At 37.0% G+C, this 22723-nt stretch overlaps 1 protein-coding gene and 2 non-coding genes across 3 annotated transcripts in view; all 3 read right to left on the reverse strand.

The window, feature by feature from the left end:
• The window catches only part of WDR43 (WD repeat domain 43), a 40056-nt gene that overhangs the window by 1767 nt on the left and 15566 nt on the right, over positions 1-22723 (reverse strand). Inside the window, exons 6-16 of the mRNA XM_033125343.1 lie at positions 18988-19090; positions 18382-18446; positions 16287-16458; positions 14651-14737; positions 13609-13740; positions 11409-11540; positions 6653-6739; positions 5925-5956; positions 4819-4882; positions 2529-2642; positions 1924-1993 (exon numbers count right to left, since the gene is read on the reverse strand). Of these exons, the coding sequence (XP_032981234.1) occupies positions 1924-1993; positions 2529-2642; positions 4819-4882; positions 5925-5956; positions 6653-6739; positions 11409-11540; positions 13609-13740; positions 14651-14737; positions 16287-16458; positions 18382-18446; positions 18988-19090 (1058 nt within the window). The remainder of the gene's footprint in view (positions 1-1923; positions 1994-2528; positions 2643-4818; positions 4883-5924; positions 5957-6652; positions 6740-11408; positions 11541-13608; positions 13741-14650; positions 14738-16286; positions 16459-18381; positions 18447-18987; positions 19091-22723) is intronic.
• On the reverse strand, positions 13242-13317 carry LOC117033510 (small nucleolar RNA SNORD53/SNORD92). The gene has a single exon (XR_004424902.1). It is a non-coding gene; the product is annotated as a small nucleolar RNA SNORD53/SNORD92 (small nucleolar RNA).
• LOC117033513 (small nucleolar RNA SNORD53/SNORD92) lies at positions 14085-14158 on the reverse strand. Its single transcript, XR_004424904.1, has one exon. It is a non-coding gene; the product is annotated as a small nucleolar RNA SNORD53/SNORD92 (small nucleolar RNA).

Consider the following 22723-nt stretch of genomic DNA (forward strand, 5'->3'; position numbering starts at 1 on the left):
GAGGAAGAAAACCCAGCCTTAGTTTTGTGATTAAAGAAGAGGGCACAGCCCTGAAAACTAAACAGAATCAGATTCCTACATATACTTTCATAAATATTATATTCCACTATCATTCATCTAAGAAAGCAACATTAATATTCTTATCTGCATAAAAGCACATGTATTATATTTTCCATCAAGATCTCATTGAACAGCACAAAGTACCAAAACCCAAACAAAAGACCATCTTAGAAAAACAAAGCCTGTGGAGAAAAGGGAACACTTGACACTGGATGGGAATGTAACTGGGTGCAGCCACGGTGGAAAACAGTCTGGAGGTTCCTCAAGAAATTAAATAGTGATCCACCAATTCCACTTCTGGGCATTTACTGAACAAAACAAAAATCAGGATCTTCAAGAGATCCCATGCTCACCGCAGCATGGCTGAAAGTCAAAAGGTACAAGCTTCCAATTATAAATAAGTCCTGCGTATGTAATGTACAGCATGGGACCATAGCTAGCGATACTGTATTGTACACTTGAAAGTTGCTAAGACAGTAGATTTTAAAAGCTCTCATCACAAGAAAAAAACTGTAACTATGTGTGGTGATGAACATTAACTAAAATTATAACTATATTGTGATCACTTCACAGTACATACATATACTGAATCACTGTTGTACACCTAAAATGAATATAATCTTGTATGTCAATTATATGTCAATAAAACTGGGGGGAAACGTCATAAAAAGTCTAATTAAGGTATGCTTTTATGTCTCTCAATTATGTTTAATAACTTATAAAGGTTTTGTTTCACTTTTTAGATGTATTTCTAAGTACTTCATGGTTTGATTGCTATGAGTAAGATCTTTTTCCTAACACATTTTCTGACTGAGATATACATTAATGGACATACAGTACATTATTGGGACATAATGCTACCAAGTCCTTTTTGCTGATCTTGGTATTCAGTAAACTTATTTACGTATTGTCATTAATAACCGTGGGGCTAGATTCTGCTGTATTTTCTATGTGGAGGAGGATAACTGCAAGGTTCAAAGTTCAAGAATTTGTTTCTTTCATATAGTACTGGGCAGGATATCCAAAAGCAATAAAAGGTACATTATTATCTTGTTCCTGACTTTATGAGAATGCGTCTGAACTTTATTTTTGATGTAGATTAAGGAAATTCCCTTAAATTCCTAGGTTGCTTAGATTATCTAATAATGAGATACATTCAATTTTATTGAATTCTTTTTCTTTACCTATTAAAATAATATACAGTGTTCCCCGTCAATCTGTTAATATGGTGACATTAATAGAGTTCTTAATGCTAAATCGCCTTACAATCTTTAAATTCTACTTGGTAATGACATTCTTTTACTTAAGCATTTCTATAATCAATTTGCTACTTAGGATATTTGAGGATGGCCTATATGTATTTTCTTGACTACCCTTGTCTGGTTTTGACTCATAAAATGACTAAATTGTTTGTATATGGCAAAACCAACTTGTTCCTTGAAAGACTGATAGAATTCACTTACAAAACCTCTGTATCTGGAATCTTGTGAAGGAAAGTTCTGATTAAATAATTTTTAAAGCTATTGGCTCATTAAATGTTTCTATTATTTTTAAGTCAATTTTCGTCACTGATGTTTCCTAAGTTACCTGTATCATCTAGGTTTTTCAATATATTGACATAAAGTTCGTTCAGTGTTCTTCCATTTAAATCTCTTCCATACCTAACGTCCTTTTTTGTTACTGTTACTGTATTTGTGCCTTCCCTTTTCTTACCTGACCACATTTTTGCCACAGGCTTGCCCATTTTCTTAGAGAAAGTGTGCCAAAACATGATCTTATTCACATCGATGTTTTTAACAGTCGAGTCCATGTGAAAAATTTAATGTTCCAACTCTAGCTTATACCCTACCCCCAAGCTTTTACCTTCTTCATACACCAATTTTGCCTTCTGTTCAGGGCAAGTCATTCCCTTTGTTTTTTCTGATGCTGTAACCTGAAAGATCATAAAGTGCTACCATGAAGTAGAATGCAAGTTTATCTCGAGTATCACCAACCACTGCCACACCCAACCTTCCCCACCAGTAAACTCATCCTCAACCATTGTATGACGACCTCAATATGACGCAGATCAAATACAGGGGAAAAAACAAACTGAACAAACACAAGAAGGAAAGAATTACTCTGTAAAAGCTGATAAACCTTTTAAGGCAACCAGAATTTCTTCCTGTGACAAAATTTTTTAACTACATACATATCCTGTAACTTTTTGTTCATAATACCACAACCACCCTAAGTCTATTAACAACTGAAATGTAATAATGAGAACCTTTCAGTAAAAGTTGAAATAGGCACAACTAAGTTTACTTCCTGTCAAATAACATAACATTTCCAAGTTAAAGACTGGATCCTGATTTACCAATTTCTTACTGCAAAAGGGAGCTTTCAATGTTCAGGTAAATGATCTGTATCCCTTTCTCCACTCCTGTCACATCCAGAAGTTTTAGCACAAAACAATTTGATTTACTTACTTGTGTGATTAGAAGGATAAGCTTTCCATGAAGGTGGGAGAGTTTCTGAAAAGTTTTTACTCTGCTTTCCATTAACTGGTATAGTGTCCCCAGCTGGGGTACCAGGTCAGGTAACTAAGTTCAAAAAAAAAAAAAGGTCGTTTGATACTATTATGACAACATAGGTAACAAACATACGATAGCATGCTGAGTGTTTGGCCACTGTACTACAAGCATCTGCTAGCCATCTCCAGTGGCAGCGGCTGCTTATGACATAGCCTACCAACGTCTCCAACTTTCAGAGGCCTTTAATGTCCTAACAGCAAAACGTAATACATTCAAAAAAATAATGATACGAGATCAAAAGAAGAAACTGCAAGGTAGGACAAAGTGCAGGGTGAGACTTCTTTGTACTGATCACATTGTTTCATGAGATGGTCAATATAAAGAACACACTAAATAAAAAATACCTCCCCAAATAAATGTCCCTGGGTTAAAGGGGGCTTTCCTTTGAAATTTACTCTCTGCTGGTATTACATTACCTACCTCATCCATAAGGCCCCAGCAACCTAGAAGAAGCTTTTCACAAACTTTCAGAGACCAGCAGGACAGAGTACAAAGCTGACAACACAGCATTTCAAACAAGCCGTTACATAATCCTCTAAATCATGCTTAAAGCAGTCAATTCTTTTATTTGTCCCCCCAGAGCTACAGAAAAAGGGACCCCTCTTTGCCCTTAGTCTTACTCACCCTCCTATCTCTGACACATTAGCATATGTTTCATTCAAATGTTAAAAATGTTAAAAGTAAATAGGCACAAAAATGAATAAAACAAAAGTTTAATGTGGTTGCATTTCAATTGCCATCATCTCGCTTTTCTATTTGTCCCTATTCAGCCTATAAGTTTCAGGAAGATGGGGTCAGTGTCTTGTACATTACCAAAGCCTCCAAACCTAGCATAGTCCTTGGCTTAGAAAAGGTACTTCAAGTTATCTGGTTATGAAAAGAGAAATAAAGGAAGGGTGGAAGGAAACAGACTGTTTTCTGAGGAGAAAGAACTGTGGGCTGTCAGTCCTCCCTATAGCAAATGTCCTGTCTGTTTTGCTATGACCTTTAACATTACACAACCACTACTCCGCAGTTACACCTTAGGGGATGATTCCAGAAGGGCTTTCACTACAAGGAATCCCAGGGCTCTTTTCACTTCTAAGCAAGTAACTTAGGTCACAAAATGAGTGCTGTCCTGTTTACCAGCCAGAGTCCCAAGACCTGATGCCTCCAGTGATCTTTCCCTGCCCATCACCATACTACGCAGCCAGCCTAGTCATTTCTGCCCGCAATTCATCCCCCAAGATTCCTACCGGCTGAGAAACCCAATATCCATTTTTGCTGTTTCTCGTCTCCCCCCATTCTAACATCCTGGCAGAGTTCTCCACGGACACACAAAAAACAAACTGCTGACCTCAAAGCAGCTTATCCAATACTTCTCCCTATTTCAAACTACTGAGGGCAGAAGGAGCCTGCGATAGAGAACAAGGGCAGTGACCAGACAAGAAGAGCTGTATTAAGAGAGGAACAGCCATAGTTTTAAAGATCAATTACAAATTTTTCTAAACTATCCACTATACCCTTTTAAGAAAACCTATTATAAGATGCTAGATAATCAAGTAAAAGAAAATTTTTTCTACCTTAAAATATAGCTAATCTAATGATATGGCAAAGAACCCAACTCATATTGTGACATATAACATTGTTTTTTTCTGGTGTTCTCTAAGACTTTATGCTCCCTCTCTTCCGCTTGCATAGATAACCAAGAGCTGAGAGCAGCCCCCGCAGAACGTCACATGTTCAATGTTTAATGTATGTCATTTTAATCATAAACTACCTTTTATCCTCCTGGAACAAGGTAGGGTAGACACGTTAGCATATATACAAACTTTAAAAATCTGCTAAGTTTTTAAGAGGGAAGGAGAGAGAGACATACAATGTAAAGATAATCTTGCTGAACAGGTGATGCATATAGAGAAACATCTGAAGGCTAATATGACAACATATAACTTTTCTCCAAGTTCTCTATGGAACATATGTTACTTTTAAAGTAACACATTTGTCCAGGGGACAAAAAGATCAATTTATAAAAGGCAACAACAGTGACATTATGACACTACACCTGGTGAAAAACAAAAGTCTCTAAAAGCAGCAGCTGATGGTTGAAGGACAGATAGAGAGAGGATGGTTTTGTTAAGCCACCAGTTTATAATACTTATCAAAGCCAAATTATTCGGCAACTGTAGCAGAACGCAAGACTTACTGTGGATAGGTATGATGCATGGACTGTTAGCACACATTTTAGCCACTGAACCATTAAAACAGCACTGAAAAAAAGGGGGGAAAAATCCAAGTAAACTAATGTCAACTTTTCAAAATTAAATTCAACTGTGTTATAAAATTAGCAAAACTCAGGCAAAGTGCAGATCTATAAATTATGCTCTGAGAAAATGACTACAATAAATCACTGTGAAGCTGACAGTCCTTTCATTCTTTCACTGAGTCTACATCAGATCTGTGTGGTATACTTATTTCTTGGGGAAATAGGATGGATTGGAAAACAGAACAAACGTCCTTTCCTCTAAAACAACTGAATGCCAGAATAAAATTCATGCTCTGCTTTATAATTAACTGTTGTGAGGGCACTGAACTGGGCTCAACTGACTTTGCATTTTATGTTCATAATATTTGAGCCCATCATTTATTCATCATCAGGTACAAATAGCAAAAGATTTCCACACAAACATTAAAAGACAAATATAGACCAAAAATGTACAAGCCGGGCCTGATTAATGAGCCCTTCAGCTTTCCTTTGTGAGCTCCAAAGGCTAATGAAGCCGACCAGGAAATAACTTAGAAAAGTAACACTGCATGTGTAGATACTGACAATACTATACTGAAAATACTATGCTACAAGCTTAGAATCTTTGAAATATCAACTTCCTATTTAAATACTCAATCATCAAATGAACAAAACAAGACCCACAATATTCAGTCTTTTGTAACAGATCCCTTCCTGGGCCTTAGCTACCAGCTGTAGGGCAGGTCCTCCAAACGGCAATGTTACGTACCACGATTAGGACCAAACCATTAAATTAGACTAACTTATTCAATGACCTGATAATAAAGCTAAAAAACCTACACAGGAATTTTCCAAAAGGAAAAAAAAAACTATCCTAAAATCTCAGGAATAAAGAGCCTTTCAACTTAAAATAAGTCAGGAGAGTAATATTCGACAAAGATTAGTTTATTAGTCAGAATTTGGGGCCACCTACCATGTAATTTCATGCTGTCAGGCACTGCTATTTTTAACAATCACCTCTAAAATATTTATAAATCAAAGCAATTTAAGTCACCTGAACATCTTACCTATTAGGATGTCCTTGCAATCTCTTTGTAAGCTATGGGGGAGAAAACCAGTATTAGCAACAATACTTCAGAGGCAGCCAATTTCCATCAGTTGCCATCTCTCTCTCTCTCTCTCTCTCTCTCTCTCTCTCTCTCTCTCTCTCTCTCTCTCTCTCTCTCTCTCTCTCTCTCACACACACACACACACACACACACACCAACAAAGGAAAATAATGACTGTTTTAGGAAATCATTATTCTTAAATTTCCTAATTCCTAAATGTTCAACCAATATAACAGAATCTAGAAATACATTCCCACAATGAGGGTAATTATCTGATAAAAATCTAGCCTAGGATTTATATGAATGAATGTTCAGAATAGGCAAGTCCACAGGGACAGAAAATACATTTGAAGTTGCCAGAAACTGAGGATAAAGGAGAATGGGGAATGACCAATACGGACAGGATTTCTTTTTGGTGTGACAATTGGAGAACCAGTGAATACACTAGAAAACAATTAACTGTGTACTTTAGAAGGGTGAATTTTATGACATGTGAAGTATATCTCAATAAAAAATACAGAGAGAAAAATCTAGGTTAGACAAGTATTGTTTGAGTAGACGTATTATCTAGTATCCACTGTGAATACCCTGCTTGCTTCCATACTGCAAATGCATTTCTCTAGATACTGGATTCAGTCTTACACTCCTAGCACAGGAACCTTGGAATGAACCGAGCACTCAGTTACCTCTTGCAACAACGGAATCACAGCATGCAGGGGCATCCTTAACACAGTCCTCTTAATGAGGTTTAAATTCCTAGTCTGAAGCACTTTCTGTGAGAAAATAAAAGAAATATGAAGATAAGCAAACTCTGAAGCTAAGGACACCACAGGAAAAACTGTCAGCAAAAATGATTTTAAAAACCAACCAACAAACTACCAACTGAATTTTAGCAAATAAAGGGTGGGGGACCGAATGGAGAATGTTCTATTATGACTTATGGCTATCAGACATATATCAGCACATCTATTCCAATAAACAGGTTTCTTCTCCACAAATTTTAAACTTTTAGAAAGTAAATGTTTTTATATAAAACAGAAAAGAATACCTCTGGACATTTAAGTACAGATATACACCACTTTAGAGTAATTCAAAAACCTTCATTTTATGAAATTAGAAATGTATACACATAACAGTGAGCAAAAACATATTAAAATCACACTTAGAAAGCAACAAACCTCTTAAAATTGTCAATTTTTTTTTCAAAAAAATTTAAGCCAATCAAAAGATCACATGAGTGCTGAGTCAACAGGGAGCATCAACTGGAGAAGCCCAGTCCCCACCCCAAGGTACAGAAAAGGAGGCAAAAGAGAGCAGATTACTCCTAATTGCATCCTGCAGGTTTTTCAACTACTCCACACCCCAGACGCTTCCTATAGAAGAGAGGGGGTGGGAGTAAGAGTCCTTTCCTGTCTCAAATCCTGATCTCCCTTCCTCTTGAATACTTTTAAATAGTTATTCCTTCTATTTAACTTCCGTACTAGCCGCTGCATGCTGTGTTGCGGTGCTTGTTGCTGCTATCAAGGTCATGCTCAGTATGTGAACAGCACAAGTACCGTAAAAGGACGAGATACAGAAAGTTAGTTTTCAACCTATTTTAACAGTCCTAACACACCCTTTCAGAATTCTCTATGGATTTGATTTGCCTGCAGAAGTATCTTTACACCAAGACTTTCTAAATTCAAGTGCTATTTAAAAACTATCACTGGCATAATCACATGGTTCCTTATGCAAAAGAAATAAAACTTTTTATACACAATCACTAGAGAACTGAGGGATAGACTGTCCTGATTTAATAGTCTCACTTAACCTAATATTTTTATTTTCAAATAATCAGAATACAATATTCAAAGCAAAATGTTGATTAGAACTTTAACAATAATTCAGCAAGTGCTTGACAACACTAAACATTCCTGAAGTCACCTCTTTATTATAAACAGCAGTTATCACTAAGTTCCAATGATGTACAGTCACAGGGAACATTCTGTCTGAACTAGTCTACAAATTGCTTTTTCAGCTACGACATGCTCTTGTTAAGGTCCTGTTTTCATGGGATGTTCACACCACAAGGTTTCACTGCCTTAAATGGCCAAGTAGGGTAGTAGTTACTTCAGGTCAAAAAATACACCTTGAAGTTGTTGCCCCACATCATTTATACCAAAAGCTTGGTTAAGAAACAATGTAGAAATGCCAGTTTGTGAAATCCTCTAGTGTTCTAAGTATGAAGGGGTCATATAATTTGTTGTCCAAACCAGGACACTTCTAAGAATGAAAGGAGGTACTATTAATAATTACACCATGATAAGAGGTGTAAACCAGAACTGTCACAGGCAAATAAGAGTATCTATGGCCTAGCTATTTAAGTTATTCCAAATGCTTAAGAATTTTTCACGATCTCTCAAATAATTCTTTTGCCCACTAAAGACAGAGGCTCTATGAAAATAATTTTTCAAATTTAAAATGGGCAAATAAAAAGTTATTCCAAACCAAGCAAAGTGATAGAGAAGTTAGCATTATTAACTTCTGCCAAGAATACATTTAAAGAAACAACCCTATAAACCACAGCCACAACTAGCAAGATGATTCTGAAGACAGGGTTCTTCTTTTACAATTTTACTGCATTATAACTGAAGCATTAAAAACAGTGCACACTTAAAGAGTACTATTTGATCAGTTTGATGTGTATGAACATATACACACAAAACAAACACAATGACAAACACTCTATCACCCTCAAGGCTCCTTGGGGCCCTTTACATTCCATCCCTCCTCCCACCCCCACCCCTAGGCAACCACTGAACTATCTATTGGTCTGTATTTTCTAGAATTACTATATAAATGGAATCATACAATATGTACTCTTTCGTTGTCCGGCTTCTTTCTCACACCCCAAGTGTGACATTCATCCATGTTGATGTATCAGTAATATACTCCTAATATATTGCTAACTAAACAATTTGTTTACCCATTTATATGTGAAGGGACATATGGGTTCTTTCCAGTTTGGGGCTATTACAAATGAAGTTGTTGTGACCATTCGCATATAAGTCTTTGTATGAACATGTATCTTTGAGTCTCTTGGTAAATACCTGGAAGTAGAATGGGTGAATGTTATAGCAGATGTAACCTTAACTTTTAAGAAATTGCCAAACTGTTTCCCCAAGTAGTTGGACCATTCTACATTGCCACCAAAAAGACAGAAGAGTTCCAACTGCTCCACGTCTTCCCCAGCACAGGGTACTTTTTCTATAATGAGTCCCTATTGTTATCTCACTGTGATTTTAATTTGCCTTTGTGATGACTGATGATGTATAATACCTTTATACAAATGGCACTTATTGGCCATTTGAAGTCTTTTGTCAAGTTATCTGTTCACACCTTTACCAATTGTTTTTTGTATGAGTTGAGTCTCATTAAGAGTTCCTTATATATTCTGAATATCCTTTGTCTGATATATGAGTTGTAAGTATTTTTTCCCAGCCTGGGGCTTTCCCTTTTCATTCTCTTTGAAGTGTCATTTCAAAATAACTATGTATCGTGCCAGCTGGGTCCTAAACTGATGGGAGGATCACTTTGTAAAGGTCTAACCACTATGCTACACTCCTAAAACTAATATAGAATAATACTGAATGTCAACTGTAATTTAAAATTTAATATTTTAAATTAAAAAAAGATAAAAAAATGTGGTATATACATATATATATATATAATGGATTATTCCTCAGCCATTAAAAAAAGAAAACGAAGTCTTGCCATTTGCAACAACATGGATGGGACCTAGAGGGTTATACTCCAGGCGAAATTAAGTCAGACGAAGACAAATACCGTATGGTTTCACTTATATGTGGAATCTAAAAATCATAACAAATGGAGAGAAACAAACTCATAGATACAGAGAACAAACTGATGGTTGCCAGAGAGGAGGGGACGAGGGGGATGGGAAGAAAGGGGGATGGGATTAAGTACAAACTTCCAGTTACAAAATAAGTCACAGGGATGTAATGTTCAGCATAGGGCATGTAGTCAATAATATTGTGATAACTATGCACCGTGATAGATGGTTACTATATACTTATTGTAATCATTTCATAAGGTATATAAATATTGAATCACTGTTTTACACCTGAAACTAATGTACTATTATATGTCATCTACAATTTTAAAAAACTAAAAAGTACTTATCCTTCTTTAAAAAAAGGTGTCATTTCAGGAGCAAAAGTTTTTCATTTCCATTAAGTCCAAATGACCAATTTTTCCTTAAGCATTTCATGCTTTTTGTGATACATCTAAGAAGTCTTTCTCCACAAGTGAGCATAGATTTTCTCCTGTTTTCTTCTAGAAGTTTTGTAGGTTTTGGTTTCACATTTATGTCTATGACCTATTTTGTGCTGACTTTTGTACAAGGTATGAGGTAAGAGTTGAGATGCATTTTTTTTCTATATGGATATTCAATTGCCTCAGCACCAGTTGTTAAAAAGACTTTACTCTCCCCATTGACTCAACTTAGTACCTTTACTGAAAACCAACTGTATATGCCATGTTAAACTAAAATCCACCTTCCAAAACACATACACTCACAAACTATTTTAAAAGTAATTTTAGGTTTTTAGACATGCTGATTTACCCTCATTTTGCAAAATTACCTTAGACACAAATATTTAGATCAAAATATAAATCAGAATATAAATCATAATTCACAGGTTACATATTAAAGTCACTGTAACACTGCAATGAGTGTCACACACTTAGCAAATGTAAATTGCTTTAAGCTAATCAGGCAGTGCTTAAATCCAATTTTCTACACTTAAATTTTCTGTACAGACAACTGTCAAATTCTGGAATTTAAGTGGATTGAATTAAGTAACTTCATACAAGCAGTCACCAACTTACAAACACAGAAATCATAAATGCCTTGCTTTATACAAATTTCTAGTACTTTTACCTCTAAATACGTCACAACATAACCCCCAACCCTCTTAAATTTCACCCCCAAACCTCCTACCCATTGTCAAGGTTCCACCTCACCGCCCCCTCTCACGGCCAGGGGGAAATAAGTTTCTGGAATCCAGAGTAAAAACTCAGGAACGCATTTTCCTACAGAAAAAAATATAAATTGTGATCTAGAATGCTGAGTATTATAATTCGGGTACACTATGTTTATAAAGGCTTTTGTGAACTGAAGCCTAAAAACCTAATAACAATTCTGAACAATTTCTATGAGAAAATGCATTCCAGGTTCAAAATAATTCCATACAATCCCTGTGTAGGTTGGTGACTGTCTGTATAATGCCACCAAATGATATATATTTGACTAAACTCACAGAACATTAAATTAAAAATGGCTACATTGTATGACAATTCACTCTGTGAATGTGCTATGTCATCAACTTCTAAGAAAAATTAACCATCTTAATTCATTTAAAAACTGCTGTTAATACTTACATTTAGCATTTCGAAATCATTACTTTCTAAACCCTGTGCAAGAAGAACTGGGAAGCTATTTGTCTGTGGAAGGTCATCCTTTTCTTTTTTTGAATCTATATCCAGTGTTCCCAGACGTTCTTCAATGCTAAGCTATAGAAGAGAAATGATCTGTTAATGTTAAACCAGACAAGGCCTCAAGTAGCTTTTGTCAAATTACTTTGTGCTTATGTCTCAGGAGACAAAAAGCACTGATTGATTCAAACCTCAACCCTGAAAAATACAAATATGCTTTCTCATTCCAACAGAATCTCATTACAATAAAGTCAATGTTGGAGTAAGTGTAGTATCTGTAATCTAAGTTTCCAGATTCTAGTGAGAAAAAAAAACTGCCCAAGAAACCATGGTTTGAAAATGCAATCAGTAAAAATCCCTCTATATGAAAATTCAAAAAAAGGCAAAGATCTGGCAGCTGATTACTAAAGCACATGAAAAAAATCTATTTTCACAACAGCTTTCCCTTCTGTAACTATTCCTTGCTATCAACCTCAGAAAACAAATATTATCAAAAGAACATAAAGGCAGTTACGTTTCCAATTTATAAAATGTCCTCCTGAAATGACTTTGGGTGGTGAACACACAATGTGATATATAGATGATGTATTACAGAATTGTACACTTGAAACCTATGTAATTTTACTAACCATTGTCACCCCAATAAATTTTAATTAAAAAAAAAAGTCCTCCTATTTTTCTCTTTATTAGTCAGTTCCAAATGGTGATTTATGTTCTAAAAAATGCTATACTACAAGCAAGTGTCCTTGAAAATATCTAAAATTTGGTCCGGCCCGGTGACTCAGGTGGTTGGCACGCCATGCTCCTAACACCAAGGTCACAGGTTCAATCCCACATGGGCCAGGAAGCTGAGCCATCTACAGCTAAGATTGTGAACAATCGCTCTCCCTGGAGCTGGGCTGCTGTGAGCAGCCAGAGGTCGGCGTGAGCGGCCGTGGGCTGCTGGGTGTTGCCGTGGGCTACCGTGTGCTGCCAGGAGCGGCCGGAGGCCAGCGTGAGTGGCCAACCGGTGACCAACTGCCTCAGCGGGGGGTGGGGGAGTGAAGGGGGTGCAAGGCTCATAATACCAGCATGGGCCAGGGAGCTGTGTCCTACACAACTAGACTGAGAAACAACGGCTTGAACCGGAGTGGGGAGAAGTGGGGGAGAAGCGGAAGGAGGGAAAAAAAAAAAATATCTAAAATTTAAGTGTGAATAAACATGACAAAATTTGCTCTACAAAAACTCAACTCTATATGAAAATTCAAAGATGAATTTTACATGTTCTGCCAGCCATTTGGTAACTAATTCAAAATATAATGTTCTGTAACTACCAAAAACAGCAGTATGCTTTGGTCAAGCCTCCTGTTTGTGTCATCTTCACCTAAGAAAAAAAAACTTAAGAAAGAAAAAAAAGAGGCAGCAGGAAGTTAAGGGGCTGGATCTAGGCCAAGCTAAAGGAAGTTGGCACATTATTTTTAAATACAGGTATCACATTATTGAGGAATAGTTTTTATGAACAGCAATGTTATTCCCAACACCCCCACCCAATAAAGTAAGACATTTAGAATCAGGTAAAGAAACAACAATCTTTCTCTAATGATAAAATAGTTGAAATTTTAGATTACTTAGACAACAGTGACACATGTAAATGGCAGATGAAAAAGAAGACAAGTACATGGACAAGTACAGCAACCACAGGTGGGCATGGGGGTTGGGAAAAGGTAAAATTTATAAGCACTCTAAGAAATTATAAAGCCAGTCACCTTTAAAGACCAGTTAGCACTATACCAGCCAGGACTGCTCAGACAGCCAAGAGAAGAGGCATCACTGGAACTCAGCAACATGCGAAACCCAATGAAAATCATCATGGCAAGTCCTGGCTTAGTCTATTCCGTTATATTGTCCAGCTATTAACAAATGGCCAGAACAGCACCCTCGTTAACTGTGGCTTTTTAAATAAGCCACTTACTAACTTTGTAAGGAAGTCTTACAAAGGTCACACAGTCTGGAATTTCGGAACCTATACTACCGGGGATGACAGAGGGTAAAAGCAACAATCTCTGTTGTTTCCGAAGTTTCAACTTTGGCTCCACCCAATACGTTTGTTAGAATCTCCCAAGTAATCTTAAGTTTCAAACTTAAAAATGGTCAGTGATTGCATTACCTCGTTTCCCCCCAATTTTCGCTTGCTCTCTACTTTCTCAGTTTGTGGCGGAGTAGGCTTGATAGCTGCATGATGACCAGGTATCCCAGGCACCAAAACTTTTGCTTCAGAATTCATCACTGGTGTTCTCACCTGTTAAACAGGAATAGCAGGAGTGTGACAGGAAATTACGCCTCAGTCCTTACTATATCCCCACTGAGAAAGCTAGCAGCTTTTAAAAGGTGTTCCTACTGGAAAATTTAATATAACTAACTTAGTATGATATAAATAAGGATAAATTTTAACTGAATGTTGGCAAATAAGTTTTTAAATTATAATCTGAAAGATCATAGTTTTAAAGCACTCAGTACCACATAAAAATAAAACGCAGAAAAAACAAAATCTGCAGATTACACAAGGACACACTGACTTAAAAAAGGTTAAAGAATGTTATTATACATTTTACAACCATCTCCAGTAATCAATCTTTGCCAGAAATGCTCAGCCAACGGAAAGGTGTCATCTCGGAAACTCAGCCAGAAATGAAAGCATATGGATGTCATCATAACATGCCTTGACTTTACTTTTCTCACTAAACTGCCAAACATATGATACCTACATGTAGATGCCACACTATATTCAAAATAAAGCAAAATGACAATGCTTTTATATATGGTATTAAATTTCAGCCCCATCATGGTTTTAGGTTTTATTCCACCCTGAAATATAGCATTCCTCTTAACAAAGTTATGTTCCTTTAAGTCTGAGATTGAAAACACAATTGATAAATTTCATCTTTATTCAATGATCATGCATGGGGGGGGCAGTAAGAACTAAACCTACGGTGTTGAACTTCTAGGCATCTATTCACTCATTCACTCAACAAGTCAAGAGAACAGAAACGAATAGTTTTATAGTCTTGATATCTAAAACTTAATCCCACAAAATTTGTTAAAATCACAAAGAGGATATTAAAATAAAGAATCTAATCGTAATATTACGCAATAATTCAATTCACCCAAATCTCTTTTTCCCCTCAACTTCTAGTATGTAATGCACTCACCTTGGTTACAGCCGTTTCCACTTTTGGAGCCCAGCAGTTTGAAATATCTCTTACTAAACACATATGAGGTTCTTTGGAATTTAAAGCCTGGGAATATAATTTTAAAGGGGAAATGGGGGTGGGGGAGAGAAGAAAGTGTCAAAGAAATTGAGAATAAGAACAAATCCTACTTGTACATTTTTATAAAAATACAGAACAGTGTGAAAGACTTTCATACAAAACTGGTAGCCACTCAGACTAATCACCACTCAGACCAAGAGCACTGAGGGTAAACTGTGAAGATACCAGGCATGTCTTAGGAACTGCTCCAATTTTTCACATGTATAGTTTTACAGATTTTTAAAATGTAACAGGTTTTAAAGTAAACATACCGTTTCCCCCAAAATAAGACCTAGCTGGACAATCAGCTCTAATGCGTCTTTTGGAGCAGAAATTAATATATGACCCGGTAAAATAATATAATGATATAATATAAATAATATATTATATTATACCAGGTCTTATATTAATTTTTGCTCCAAAAGACGCATTAAAGCTGACTGTCCGGCTAGGTCTTATTTTCGGGGAAACATGGTATCTGTTCATCACCCGTTAAGAATTAATCTATGCTAAAAAGAATGGTCCTATCCTAAAATTTCCTACTACTAACCTTTCCACCACAAGCCAGTCAAAAACAGCACCTCTAATGAACACAATGCTCTGACAAAGGCGGATCTCTATGTCTTGATGTGGTATTAAACAGCAGGGAAAGTAGATGCAGCCATATCCACAACCACTTTAAGTTTGTATGTAATTTTCTATACCTATCTAACCAAGCCACATCTGGAAGGACACAAAAGAAAGGAGAAACAATGGCTGCATCTGGAGAGGGGGGTTAGGAGGGTCCACAAATGGCAAGGAGACATTTTTACAGCTTAACACTTTTCTCTTTTTTTATTGAACTAAACCTATGTATTAAATTTTTAAAAAGTAAAAAGTGTTTTTAAATAAACTCAACAAGAGCTTGCTTGGGTATGTAATATTCCGCTCATAGCCTCTGAGGGCTTTACCAAGTAAACGTATTATAAATGCTGGCTTTAGAAACTGCTTATTGGACATGTTCATAAAAATTCACCAAGTTTCCTAAGAAACTCCTGTAATCAAAAAACTTAAATCACTGCACCCGCCCATTACATTTTCACTTAGAAAATTCATGGGTGCTACTACTAAGGGCTATTTTATTAAGATTTATCTTCTGGGTAGTTGGGCAAAATTCACCCATACCAGTGCTGACCAAAATGGAGCACTTTCAATGTGGCTCCTGAGCACTTTAAATGTGGCCAGGCCAAACCGATGTGCTGGTGAGTGAAAAGTATTTCAAAGACATACACCAAATAGAGGAGGAGTGGGAATCAAACATCTCAAGTCATGCTTTATATTGACTAAGCATTAAAATATTTTGGATATACTGGTGTAAGTAAATTATACATAGAGTTCTCATAAACTAAACTAAACCACCCAGTGAAAAACATTCTTCAGGGAACATATGTGACTCTTTTGAAGTATTCCACTAACGCAGACCAATGCATCATTTTAAAACCTTCCTTTCCAGACATGTTGACACCATACTGTTTACTGCAGAGCATCTTCTACGTACCACTCGCTCAATGGTGGGTTGAAACCAATTGCCATATACAAGCAACAAGGACATTTTGTCTGAGCAAAACCCAGCTGCTAGAATAGGGATGGGTTTTGGTGTTGATTTCTTGCCTTTCCCAGGTGTCACTATCTGAATTGTGCAGTTTGAAGTCAAAGGCTTTTTGCAGTATCTAAAAAGGAAGAAAATTAAATTAGAAAATCTGAAATAGCAACATCTCATACTAATTCTTTGAAGTTGGCATGAAATGTGACCCTCCTCTGGCCTCCACTCTTCCATCAGGGGGAGACCAAGGCCCCAGAGCACTAGTGTTCCAGACGAGATTTCATCTATCCCCACCCCCACCAACACTCAAGACCTGACCACCCAAGTCTGCCTTTAGCCCCATCTGCCCTTCTATCCCACTTCGTCAACCCCCACAAAAGGCCCCAAACTCCCAAGGGCTCTCCCACCACCCTGGGTTTCAGTTCCAAATGGCTCTGTATATGTCCTATTCTAATCAGCCCCATCTCTAATTGTGCCCAACTCCCAAAGGCCTACTATGACCTCTGAAACGTAGCTCCGGGAGCAAAATAACCGGTAAAATATAATCGACAAAACTATATCCTCAATTTCTTCTCTACGTCCTCTCTTCACCTTTTTGCTCTATTCTGGCTCATCGTGGTGGCCCTCTCAAAGCTGTAGCTGTTTCCCCCATCATCCTTTGTGCCAGAGGACTTGGATATGATTTAATGTGCTCTTTGTTCTTCTTAACACTTCATGACAAAGTCTCTCTCCCTCCTTCACCTCTAAAATCTTTGAAACTGTTGTCACCAGATACCAGCTACCCTCCTCCTGCTGTCATCCAATGACCTCTGAGTCACTCCCCCACATTTCTTAAAAGGTTTGAGCTGCTCAGTGTCATTCTGGCCAACACTACTCCTGAGGAATTCCCTTCTTAGTGGTTTCCATACCCGGCTGCTGGTCAATGATCCTTCTGACGCCGTCCTCTCAGCTCCTTGACCTTCTTCCCTCCCACAACCGCATCCTGCAGTGACCACGCATGGCTCAGACCACAGGCATCTTATCACCAGTAAGTGCACAACCTCCACAACCTCAATTATAAACAAGCACCATCGCTGTCTTTCCAACTCACCCTCCTAGTATCCTGAATCTAAAACCATCTTTATCTCGGATTTTTGGCCTCTATTTGGCCCTTACTCCTCTGTAGTCTATTCTCAACACATCAAACAGAATCACTTAAAACCTAGTGTCTTAAAACTTAGGTCAAACCCCATCAATCCTCTGCTTAAAATCCTTCAATGACTTACTATTGCCCAAGAAATGCCCAAGTCCTCGCAGAGTGGCCCACTCCTCCTGGACCTTCTATCATACATTGCACACACCGGTATGACGATGTACATAAAGGCATTAAGTGTTACACACCAAAATGTTAGCAGTTATTTCTAGGGAGAACTCAATGGAGGGAGATTTGGGACTATGCATCCTGCATCCTTAATGTTTTAAAATAAGTGTATACTGCTTTCACAATTAGTTCATGTTTAAATAAATTACTGTACTAGGGTTATAGAAGGACAGATACCAACTAACAATAGAAAGTTGAAACTATTTTAAAGTTTAACATAACTGTGCACATGCTTGAGTCTCAGAACATGTTTTATACATATACACACACATACACGTACATATACACATATATACACACACGTACACACACACTCACACACACACAAGGGTTGGCAAACTTTCTACAAAGGGTCAAACAGCTGGCCTCCAGCCCTCACTTTACCGACCTGCATCTATGACTACTACACATCCTACCAGCAACAGTCCCCTCTGTCCACCAAAGCACTAGCATTGCCGAGGTTCACTGATCACTATATGTGTGGCAAGGAGCACCATCAAAGTTAGAAGTTAAGGCTTCACCAAAGTCCACAAGGAAAACTCCCCAATTGAACCCTTTCTTTTAAAATTTATGGTTAAAACTACCAACATTTACTGTGCAGTAATATGATGCAAAGAATATTGAGGTGGGAGTATTAAAGACAAGCCAGGGAAGGAAATAAATGTCTGACTTGAGAGACTTCTTACTTACCCATTTAATATGTGTTCAAAAAGATGAACTTGACCATCTCTGCAAACAACAGCTAACTTGACAGGCTAAAAGGAAAACGTAACTGATTACTCTAACATGTAATATACTTCAGTCTACTCTAATGGATAATTTCTTTCATAATACACTTATGAAACTTCAACTATCCTCCCCACCCCTTTAAATAACCAGAGAAAAAGTGACAACAGCAAGGATCACAACTGTTGCATTTAAAAATAATTACTGTCTCCAAAATCACAATTCGAGTTGTTGTTGTCAAGGTTGTAAGTTTAGGCCAAGAAGATAACACAGCCAAGGAGAATGCAGCCTGGAAGCTGGATGAGTGAAGTCACTAACAAGTGCAGAGGCTGACGACAGGAACCTGGTAGGCCAGGATTGCTGAAAATGCCATTGTGCCCTGTCCCTTCCTCCCAGAGCTCAACTGCAGTGACCTCATGGTTACTTCCAACAGTCTAAGGAGATCTTTATTATATTTCATTCTTCCTCCCCCATGTCCTCTTTCCTGAATCATTAAATCATCAAAATCCCCATTTAAAAAATATTATTTGTGAAATCCAAAAACAAATTCTCAAAAATTGAGCCACTTACCTCTTCTCTGTTTTCTGACAAAGTCAAATCAATATAGACAGGTTCATCTGTAACTGTGAAAGACATCACTGCATTCTTTTCTTTGTTTTCTGACCGGACCTGCCTAGATAACAAAACCAATGATTACACAACAAACACCAAAAGGGAGTCACAGCATTATATTCCCAATAGTTTTTTCATCTTTTGAAAGCGAAATAAGGTGACCAAAGATCAAAATAAGGGGAAGTACTCGTATACTATGATATAATTTGGTTGCATGGGAAAAGAGAAAGCATGAATGCATCTGTGGCAGATTTAAACAATCAGTAACATTCTCTATTCTTTTCCATTAATCTGTTCTCCTACCTTGACGCCAATAGCACTTGCAGCTTTACAAATCTTGAAATCAGACAATATGAGTCCTCCAACTTTTTTCTTTTTCAAATTTGGTCTGGCTATCTATGACCTTTGTATTTCCATTTGAATTTTAAAATCAGATTGTCGACTTCTAAAGAGTCTGCTGGGATTCTGACTAGGTTTGCATTGAATCTACAGATTAATTTCAGGAGCTTACATCCTAGCAATAATGAGAAGAGTCCAGAAACAGACATTTACTTACATACACACACAAATGATGCTCATTATTTGTTGATTCTTTCTTTGAAAATTCACCTACTTGCGAAAATTTATTTGTAAACCCCAAAATCAGTATTTGTGGAGCTTTCATGGTGTTTAACAGAGTAGCAAAAAATATGAGTCGCCCAACCCGAAGTTAAACAAAACTATGCATGCTCTGCCTTCATAGTTCAGCTCTCATACTATTAATACAAATATTCTTTTTGTGGTATATTTAGTGCTATGTTTTTTGCTTTTATGCTTTTTGGTGATTTCACTGTTTAAAATGGGCCCCAAGTGCAATACTGAAGTGCTGCCTAGTGTTCCTAAGAGCAAAAAAGCTGTGATGTGCATTATGGAGAAAATGGTCGTGTTAGATTAAGCTCTGTTCTGACATGAGTCAACCAACAGTATATAGGGGCACACCTCAGAGACATTGCGAGTTTGCCTCCAGACCACCACAATAAAGCAATTATGGCAATAAAGCAGCTCGTAATCTTTTTGCTGTTGGAGGTTTCAATTTGTAAAACCCAACTTCTGGGAAGCACACTAAAGCGAAAACCTAGCCCTGTATTTCCTCAAGGAGCAATAGTTCAGTATCACTAAATCAGTGCTCATGAGAACTTCATACAGTGTAACTACAGTGAATAACAAGAATCAACTATGTGTATATACATGTATATATGCAAAACCAATTCACTGGAGATGTCTTTTCAACACATGCTACTGGAACCACTGGATGTCCATAATGCAAAAAACATGAACGTTAATCCATTCCTTACACCATACATACGTATGAACTCAAAACAGATCACAGAACCAAATGCAAGACCTAAAACTATAAAACTCCCAGGACAAAACCTTTGTGACTTTGGGTTAAGCAAAGATTTCTAAACATAAATCTGGACTTCCTCAAAATTAAAAACCATGGACTTGGGAGAAAATATTTGCAAAACATACACCTGATAACGGATTTATACTCACTATATACGGAACTGTCAAAACTCAAGAAGATAAAACTAATAAAAAAAATAGGCCAAAATATATGAACATACACTTCATCAAAGAACATATCCAGATAGCAAACAAGTACATGAAAGACTCTCAACATCAATAGCCATTAGGGAAATGGCATCTAAAATCACACTGAGATACCACTACACACCTATTAGAATGGCTATAGTTAAATGACCACATCAAGTGTTGTTGAGGATGTAAAGGAATTAGCACTCTTATATGCAGCTGGTGGGAATGTAAAGTGCAACAACCCACTTTGAAAAAATTCGCCAATTTCTTAAAAAGTTAAATATACACCAATCATATGATCCAGCCACTGCACTCTTACATATTTACCCAAAAGAAATGATATGTCCATACAAAGACTTGTATACAAATGTCCACAACAGCTTTATTTGTCCCAAACATGTCAATAGCCTGGAGCCTGGGGTGGGGAGGGGGATTATGAAGGGACACGAGGATACTCTTGGGAGCCATGTACATGGTCACTGTCTTGATTGTGGTTTTCAGGGATGTATGCATTTATCAAAACTTACCAAATTGTACGCTTTGAATATGTGCATTTATTATGTCATTTATAGTTCAACAAAGCTTTTTAAAAAAATCTATGCACAAATAAAAAAATAAAGACTGAGCAACAGAGTAACAAACATGATTTACAAACACAATGCATAATCAGTTTCTTTTTATTAACTAATGAAACTTTATGTATTGACCAGTAGACAGTATCTCAATATTTGTCTAGAAAATAGTTGATGTGACAAATTCTAAATATTTCACACACAATTAATTCTTAATAAAACAAGATTTATTTTAACCTAAAGTCATTTATACATGTTCAAAATCACGGCTATCAGACCACTATATACAAAAAAACTGCTATCAACAGGAGATAGCATTGTCTTACAGTAATGTAAAAGGGTTTAAGTCTTCATTCAGCAGCAAAAGGCCTTCAAAAATGTTACTTCCTTACAGAAATGTGTCCTTCAGTGCTAATTATCAGAGAACTTGAGGCTTGCTCAACTACCAAAACACAAAATTTACGGAAGGCGGGATGGCTCAGTTGGTTTAGAGCAGAGCTTTTAACAAGGTTGCTGGTTCAATTACCACATGGGATGGTGGTCTGTGGCCCCTAGAGCTAAGATTGAAAACGGCGACTGGACTTGGAGCTGAGCTGCGTCCTCCACAACTAGATGGAAAGGACAATGACATGGAGCTGATGGGCTGGAGAAACACACTGTTCCCCAATATTCCACAATTAAAATAAAGAAAACACAAAATTTTCATAAATGGCCTTTTTGGTCAGCCTTTCAATATGAGTTTTTGTTTTTTAAGTTTACTCCTCTGTTACTAGGAAGCTCCCAGGTATACACATACTATTTTCAGAATCTTAAGACAACAGAAATCACCTTCTCTTCTATAGAAGAAATTTTGTAGCCAGAAGCCTCTAGGTCTAGGGAGCCAAAGAGGTGAAGCATTAAGACAGAAGCAGCTCAGTAATGTCGGAAGACTTTGGTGGCAGATTTTAGCTTCTTAGCATTACTAATTTTTTATGTAAATGTTAACCCCTCTAGAACTAAAATCATCCCAACAGGTACTCTTCAAATATCAGATACACAATAAAAAAACTAATGCAATCAGATTATAAGAGGCATAATTAGGAACTACAGCTTAGCTGATGGTTTGAAGGTGAACAGAGGTCTACATGTGGTCTCATGAACCTTTCTGCACACAACTACTTTAAGGAATACGTGTTTTGGTGAGTCCCACATCTATCTGAGTATTATTTGGCATAAATTCACAGTTTATTTTATATGGTCAAGAACATGCTCAAGTAATCATAACAACTGATTACTAGGATGAGAAACTACTTCTATATTTTAAATCTCTATTTTGTCCATGATCAGGTTTGAAAAAAAAGTTGTCATAAAATCCAAGAAATTTCTTATACTTCTTCAATTTAAAAACTTTTTGATGGGCCTTTAATACCAAATTAATTTTTACTTTTAAAAGTAGCTTCAAAAGGAATGAGTAACAGCAACTACTGCCCCGCCCCCCCCAAAAATGCTGCTGGGATCCTCAGACACAGCCAAGGAAATTAATGTCCTCAGTAACCATCAGTCAG

Source organism: Rhinolophus ferrumequinum, chromosome 13 (assembly GCF_004115265.2).
Source record: "Rhinolophus ferrumequinum isolate MPI-CBG mRhiFer1 chromosome 13, mRhiFer1_v1.p, whole genome shotgun sequence".
Classification (NCBI taxonomy): domain Eukaryota; kingdom Metazoa; phylum Chordata; class Mammalia; order Chiroptera; family Rhinolophidae; genus Rhinolophus; species Rhinolophus ferrumequinum.